At 40.8% G+C, this 7,870-nt stretch overlaps 1 protein-coding gene across 3 annotated transcripts; it reads left to right on the forward strand.

Annotated features, from left to right (window-relative positions):
* Nucleotides 1–1,234: 1,234 nt before the first annotated feature.
* Nucleotides 1,235–7,636, forward strand: isl1 (ISL LIM homeobox 1). 3 transcript variants are annotated; one of them, XM_037976968.1, is made up of 6 exons: nucleotides 1,235–1,462; nucleotides 1,753–1,942; nucleotides 2,554–2,813; nucleotides 4,242–4,525; nucleotides 4,608–4,775; nucleotides 7,108–7,636. In XM_037976968.1, the coding sequence occupies exons 1-6, from the start codon at nucleotides 1,435–1,437 to the stop codon at nucleotides 7,222–7,224; spliced, it is 1,047 nt and encodes a 348-aa protein (XP_037832896.1). In that variant the 5' UTR covers nucleotides 1,235–1,434; the 3' UTR covers nucleotides 7,225–7,636. The 3 variants fall into 3 exon arrangements, with proteins under 3 accessions (XP_037832896.1, XP_017294526.1, XP_017294527.1); XM_017439037.3 differs by having other exon boundaries at nucleotides 1,241–1,462; nucleotides 4,239–4,525; XM_017439038.3 differs by lacking the exon at nucleotides 1,235–1,462 and having other exon boundaries at nucleotides 1,810–2,075; nucleotides 4,239–4,525.
* The last annotated feature ends 234 nt before the right edge of the window (nucleotides 7,637–7,870 follow it).

Raw genomic sequence — 7,870 nt, forward strand, 5'->3', positions numbered from 1 at the left:
ACTAAAGGCATGAACTGTAAATGTTTCCGAGAAATAGTGGTGTAATTTCTAGAACATGTGTTTTTGTTGAATGTAAATGACTAATAATAATAATAATAATAATAATAATAATAATAATAATAATAATAATAATAATAATAAATGTATGATTAATAAATTATAATGATTATTAAAATGCAAGCTTTTGTATTATTTTCATATTATTTAAAAGTAGCCTAATGCAGTATGTAGGCTATAAAAAATATTAATTTGCGTTGTGATGCGTTTTAAACTGGTTCCTGTCTCTCTATCCCCGCACACCTTTTTTATCACTTATTTCAGCCTAATAGATCAACATTTTCCCTCGTTTCCAAAAGCTGTCATTTTCCTTTTTCTTGCAGACTGTTGCGGTTGTTTCCAGCAGCAGCAGTTCCCAAACACAAGAGGGCGTGTTGGCCTGTGTGTGACAGCTGCAGCGGCGCGTCCTGGCCTGGTTCCCCCCGCGTTCCAACCTCAAAACCACTTTCTGCTGGGGGACAAACCTTCGAGTTTTGCTTTTTTGCAATATGCTATTGTTGTTTAATTTACAGAGAAGCAGTAAAAAAAAAATCTACCAAGATTTGTTTCGGTTTTCACACTCTTTTTAAAGTGTGTTATTGCCAAACTTTCGAGGAACTCATTTAAAAAAATAAAATAAGTAATTTTGATGATAAAAGCTTTCGTCTGATAGATTGTTACACATGCGTGGTGTATGTTAAGCAGATAAAGTAAATGTATGTTTTACACCTATATTATGTCCTACTTAAATACACCGTATTACTTTAAACCTATGAGTGGTGTTTTCACAGGCTGAGTACATCTTCTTACTTGTCATGAATGAATATATTCAAGGTGTGTAAGTCACAGATCTATCTTCTTTGACAAAGTACTTAAAAATGTAAAGAGAGAGAAGAGAGAGAGAGAAATATTAAATAGCCACGTTTTATTTATATAAAAAACATCCAATAAGCTATCCAAACTATGTTCAACTCAGAGACATCAAATCTACCTCGAGAAAAAGGTAGAACAAAGAAAAGCAAAAATATAAAAAAAAATAATAAAAAACCCCGCACCAGTAGGCCTAAGAAGTCATCACTGTGTGCGTATGTGTGTGTGAGTGCGCGCGCGCGCAGTCGGATGCACTGGTAAGGGTCTGTGGAGCCAATCCGCTGTTCATGCAGATGACGTGCTGATGTCCTACGTCAGCCCAGCCGCTTGCCAGGATCAGAGTTGCACACACACTCAAACACACACACACACACACACACGCCGGTGGAAAACACATACACACACTTCCTCGCCGAGGCTGGACAGCACAGTTCCCGGCCCGAAGCGGAGCGCAATTCCAGGCTTCCAGGCGCCGCAGCCCACTGTGACAGTGGAACAGTGGACCTCACATCGCCTTACTGCTTCGACATGGGAGACATGGGGGACCCACCGAAAAGTAAGACACTTGTTGGGGGGCACTTTTGCTAAAACATTTGTCGCAACTTTGGAGTTGAGTCGTTTTGCCATACTTAAAAATACAAACAAACAAAAAAACCTTTCTTGGCCTTTTAGTAATTGGCATTGTTAAAGAATAATCATTAATCATGGAAGGAGCAGCTTTTTAAATCAAGAACTACTTGTTAACCTTTTATATAATAATAATAATAATAATAATAATAATAATAATAATAATAATAATAATAATAATAATAATAACCTTTGTGATGTGTTCGGCTGGTCTTCCAGAGAAGAGACTGGTGTCTCTGTGCGTGGGCTGTGGGAACCAGATCCATGACCAGTACATCCTGCGGGTCTCCCCGGACCTGGAGTGGCACGCCGCGTGTCTCAAGTGCGCTGAGTGCAGTCAGTACCTGGACGAGTCATGCACGTGCTTCGTCCGGGACGGAAAGACTTATTGTAAACGGGACTACATCAGGTAGGACGGCCCGGGACGGGACACCTTTCATCTGACAAGAACTGGAGCTGCACGACAATTGGAATTATTGTTTCTTTTTTATATATTTTTTTTTACTCGGGTTGATTTTCCATCCCATGGAGTCCTGTTTTATGTTAGTATGATTTTACATATTAAAACAAAAACTTGTTGCACATTTGCAGTCGTCAAGTAGCTCCTCATTTTAAGGTTAGTGATATGCTTTTTGAAGAACTGTATAATTAAAAAAGCGCATAAAGCCGACAGAACCCATCCCATAAAGACTGTACTGATCAATAACCCTGTCAGGGTTTGGGATGAAACTCTGCGTTGGTCAAATAAAGAAAGTCAGTAATATAAAATATAGATTTGTCATGTAATAAAGGTTTAGTGTACAAAATTAATTAAAAAAAAATCCTGCTAACATCTACAGAAAAAGCAAAAGAAAAAAACAAACGTAATAAAAAGCATGGTGTACCTTTGTAGAACTTAATAATAATAATAATAATAATAATAATAATAATAATAATAATAATAATAATAATAAAGTTTTAGTTTGAATAATTATTGTGATCTGTTTTTGTGGTAGTGAGTGCCTGTGTGTGCCCCCGCAGGTTATACGGGATTAAATGCGCTAAATGCAATATCGGCTTCAGCAAGAACGACTTCGTGATGAGGGCTCGCTCCAAGGTCTACCACATCGAGTGTTTCCGCTGCGTGGCCTGCAGCCGGCAGCTCATCCCGGGGGACGAGTTCGCTCTGCGGGAGGACGGGCTGTTCTGCCGGGCGGACCACGACGTGATGGAACGGGCCAGCCTGGGCAGCGGAGACCCGCTGAGCCCGCTGCACCCGGCCCGGCCGCTGCAGATGGCAGGTAGATACGGCCCGAAGTTCCGGGAGGACGAGCTGCTTTACCTGACATTTTTCATCATTTCATCATTCTCGTTATTTTCTATTTCAATTTACAGCACGTTTTTATTGAGTTTAAAGTTTAACCACAAGAACAAAGTGAGTCCTTCACTAACCAAGTCTAAACCTGGCCTTTAGTTTCAACACTTTTTGCTGTTAAAAGTCATTGAGAGTCTGTACTTCACCAGCTGGATGCGTGCGTTTTGGGTTTATTTAAGTTTGAGGGGTTTTTCAGATAAGTTTTTGCTTTAAGTTTCTGCCTTCTTTCTTTGAAAAAGTCTTCATCGTGTCTTGCAGACCTCTGCCAGGCCAGGCAGGGTTGATTAGATAAATCGGGATATATATATACCGAGTTATCTGTGGGAGGATGAGGCAGGCAGCGCGTGCTGTCCGGGCTTAGTCAGCTGTTTGTGGAATGATTTGTAAGGGAATGGCAGCGGGTCCGACATGTCAAAGCTCAGATAAGTTGTTTTTCTTTTTTTCTAATAATTTTAAATTCTAAACAGCCAGATCATGGACTGCTGAGACCATAAGAGGCCTTTTTTTCAGAACTATATAAACAGGATGCGTAAAATCGGCGCAGAGCTCTGCGGTGTTTCTGCAGCGTATTTGATCATCCATGCACCCTCACCCATCTGATCAAAATATACACCCCAGGGTAGAATATGGTGTTGGACGGTTGTGTGGTGGTGAGCACCACCTCCTCACAGCAGAGGGACACTTTCTGGGTGGTGTTTGCGTGTTTTGGTTTTTTGCGGCCTTTTTCTGCGTTGGTGTTTCCGCATCGTGCGAGAACATGCACGTTGGGTTATCAGAATACTCTAAATTAATTTGAAGGTGTTTCGGGCTTTTGTAAAAAAATGGTTTTAGCTTCTGACCTCCAAAAGGCTCGCGATTCCAAACTTCCCAGGTTGTACTGCATAAACAAGTAGAAACGAACAAATAACGACCCCCCCCCCCCCAAAAAAAAAAAAAAAAAAACCTAAATAAATAAAATTATGAAATGACAACAAACACTTGCAGCTATTATTATATCTCTCTCCCCTTACTGTTGATGTGTTTTGTGACAGTTTTAGTGAAGTCATGCTGTTAGAAATTAATTTTTAATTTATTTGATTCTGGTGATTATTTCAGGAACCCAAACTTGGTGTTTTGTGACCCACAGTAGGGTCCCGACCCCAACTTTGGGAACCACTGGGCTATTTGCCCTGTTGCCTGGAGACTGCTGGGATGGGCTTCATGCCCCCCACCAGCGTCCCTGATCAGGACTGAAACAGAGTGTTATTATTTATAAGAAGAAGAATAAATCCCATCCACGTAGTTTCTCAGACCTGTGTGTGTTTTCACACGGCTGATCGATCATCTAACTTTGCGCATGTTTTATTAACAGCAGAACCAATCTCCGCGCGCCAGCCTGCGCTGCGCCCTCATGTGCACAAACAGCCGGAGAAGACCACGCGGGTTCGGACGGTGCTGAACGAGAAGCAGCTCCACACCCTGCGGACCTGCTACAACGCCAACCCGAGGCCCGACGCCCTGATGAAGGAGCAGCTGGTGGAGATGACGGGCCTGAGCCCGCGGGTGATCCGGGTCTGGTTCCAGAACAAGCGCTGCAAGGACAAGAAGAAAAGTTTGCTGATGAAGCAGCTGCAGCAGCAGCAGCCCAACGACAAGACGGTGAGAGCCACCTCCCCACCAAAAACTCTCCCCTATAAGATGGTAAAGATGTGTGTTAATCGCGAGCATCCTTCGCGCGCAGAACATCCAGGGAATGACGGGGACCCCGATGGTTGCGGCCAGTCCGGAGCGGCACGACGGCGGCATCCAGGCCAACCCGGTGGAGGTGCAGAGCTACCAGCCGCCCTGGAAGGTCCTCAGTGACTTCGCCCTCCAGAGCGACATCGACCAACCAGCCTTCCAGCAACTGGTGCGTCGCTTACTGCTCAATAACTCAGTTAAATTCGCCCAACTTGAGTACAGGGACCGTGGCAGCAGCTTTAATAACTCGCAACATGCCCGATGCGTGATTTCTGCCGAGCCTGTTCCAGCGTGGGACACGTGACCGACGCGCGTCTCTCCTGTCCGAGGAGATAGCCAAAAGTTGTTTTTTCGGAGGCAAATTCTTTAGCTCGCGCTGCCCCTTCCACATTAAATAAAGTCCTTTTCCTTCCACGACTAAACAAAAAAGTTAATTTAGATGAGTGTGGACCTAAAAACGGACACATTGTGAGAGATTATGACGGGCAATTACAGAGACACGTCTAAACTGGACCTGCGGCACAATTTTACTGCGTCTCATGGTTGCGGCATGAAATGTGCCCAGCAGAATGAAAAAAGAATCATGTTATATTTAAACCTCATAATTGACACATTTTCTAACATGAAGGACATAATATACTATATTTAAATAAAGTAAGTTGATTTAAGTAAACACTAAAGCCTACATCTGCCCAATTAGACAAACATTACTGGGATAAATTAAAGAAAGTTAATTTAAATGTAAAAACTGTGTCCATTTGTCACTTTCATATGCAATGTACCAGCTTCACAGCATTATGAATCTGAGTCTCATCTGTTCAGGCAAAAATGCACCTTACATTAAGATTTTACTGTGGAAATTATAAACTACTTATGGATATTATTGATTGATTATCGTTTAGGACAGGGAGCTGCAACCTTCACAATCAAGAGACATTCCTGACTCTTCTCACTAAAAATATGTCCAGAGCCAAAATTGAGCTAAAATTGGTCATCAATTGGCAGTAATAAACCATATAGTTAAAGGGAATAAAAAACTAGGACAGTTTGTTGGATAGTTATTTGTAAATTATTGATAAAAAAACAGAGGCATCCATATACTTTAATTGCTTTTATCAATGGTAAAATTTTACTTCTAATTCTTATTATCAAATTTACCTGCCAAATTTATGCAGAATCCTTTATTTAATGACATGAAAACTCATGACATGTTTGCAAAACTACACTTTCTGTTTTTCTTCTTACAAACCTGCCTTTAAGGTACTCCAGAATTTTGTTGAATTTGATAGAAAGATCACACTGTGTGGCCAGAAGTTGACAAACTACAAGTATGAATTGATTATTGTTTTTATCCTTGTGGTATTAGCATCAGATTTGTAAAAAAAAAAAAAAAAAAAAAAAAAAAAAAAAAAACAGGTCAGGAAAATCACTAAAACTAGCATTTTCTGATATTGTTATAAATATTGTTAAAATAATTTCCTTGTTATTTTTGGTGAAAGTTACAAAGAGCTGCTACAGAGGGGCCAAATACCCGTGTGTGGCCCTTGAGCCACAGGTTGCAGGTTGCTGCTATAAGACATGCGCAAAGAAAATACCATTAAAAAACATTTCTTTATTGTATTTTGTTTTTGTGTGGTCATGGAAGAAGCAGAGTATCCCAACTGTACCTACCCTATAACCTGACCATACACACTGCCTGTTTGCTCTTTCAGTTATTGATGTCGGGAATCCTTTAATTAGCAAAGCATTTAAAAAGTTCATTGTTCTGTTTGTTTCTCATATTCACAATGCATCAATGCACATAAGCTACAGTGCATTCATATTAAACTACAGTTCTAGACATTTTCTAAAGTTTTCTCATACAATGAAAGATGCCAAACTCTCATTTTACAGCGGCTGTCACAACTTCATTTGTAAAAATGACTGGTGCCAGTGCTGGTAAATGGTGTAGTTCTCTGTTGCATATAAATTTTCAGATAAACCAAGTCCTGTTTATAAATTGTCCAGGGCCCTCTAGGTAAATCCAATTGTTTATTTCAGGATGCACCTGAAATAGAGACACGGCACCAATGATGGCTGGCTTTATTTCATTCCTATTGATTTATGTATGGTGACACACAGGCAAGCAAGACAATCGTCCTGAAACTCCCAAAGCAAATTTGGCCACAAAGATGACAAGTGGTGCACCATCAACATATGTTTTTGTTTGTTGGTTCATTTAAACTATTTTTTCCTACTTAAAAAGATTTTTTGCATTTTTGCTAAGAAAAAAAACAAAAAAAACACAAGAAAGAGCTGAGTTTAGACGAGCGATAAACCAAGTGGATCAAAAATGGACATGATTGCCCCTCTTCACCCACCCATCCTTGGTATAAATAGTTTTTCCACTATATTTTCTATCCAGTTACGATGGCAGCACACACAATTTGAGATATTTGTGCAATGTTTTAGCCTGTCTCCACACCTGACAATTTCTTATCTCTGCTCAATGTGTCCTACAGGTCAGTTTCTCAGAAGGAGGACCAGGGTCGAACTCCACTGGCAGCGAGGTAGCATCCATGTCCTCTCAGCTTCCTGACACGCCGAACAGCATGGTATCCAGCCCCATTGAGGCTTGAGCAGCCCCCCGCACAGACGGACTGAAATGAACGATCATCCCATTCCTCCCGACAGCACCAAGCAACCCCACTGGTTGTGTTTTGACACTGTGAAGACAATCATGGGATTTACCACAGCCACCCACTCTAAGGTCAATCCAGACAGACGGACGCCTCATATTGAGCAGTGTATCCCATCTGCACGCCTGGTTACAGTTGCCAAAAAGAGAGGACACGAGCTTGCTTCATCGAAAATGGGATCTCTAACTAGGAGCGAAATCTAAATCAAGAGCTCAGCTACTCTGAATAGAAAACGATGGTGATTTCTTTTTCTCAATACACTCACGTCATATAGCCTTTCGGACTATTTGGAGAAGAACGGCACTGGTTCTCTTTATGTATTTTTTTTTTCCATCAAGTTCTAAGGCATTTGCAACAAGGTATACCTCTATTTTGCCACAAGCTTCGTGGGATATTTGTGAGTTAGTGTCCGTCCAAAAATAGGCAATTTTTCTTTCTTTCCCAAAGACCTGTAAGTTAGATCTTTGAATGAAAATGTATTATTTGTTTCCGTGCAACAGAATTATTTATTATTTATTGCCGATAAATTTGCCACCTTTTGTGTAACTTTCGTAACTGAAGTAAAAAAAAACAAAAAAAATAAAAT

The sequence above is a fragment of the Kryptolebias marmoratus genome, linkage group LG1 (genome assembly GCF_001649575.2).
Source record: "Kryptolebias marmoratus isolate JLee-2015 linkage group LG1, ASM164957v2, whole genome shotgun sequence".
Classification (NCBI taxonomy): domain Eukaryota; kingdom Metazoa; phylum Chordata; class Actinopteri; order Cyprinodontiformes; family Rivulidae; genus Kryptolebias; species Kryptolebias marmoratus.

What these genes read in the sequence shown, in the direction of transcription:
- isl1 (XM_017439037.3), top strand. Translation starts at nt 1,435, where the DNA reads ATGGGAGACATGGGGGACCCACCGAAAA. An exon ending in CCGGCCGCTGCAGATGGCAG is followed by an intron (nt 2,814 to 4,238) that starts GTAGATACGGCC and finishes TTTTATTAACAG; the next exon opens with CAGAACCAATCTCCGCGCGC. An exon ending in AGCAGCCCAACGACAAGACG is followed by an intron (nt 4,526 to 4,607) that starts GTGAGAGCCACC and finishes CTTCGCGCGCAG; the next exon opens with AACATCCAGGGAATGACGGG.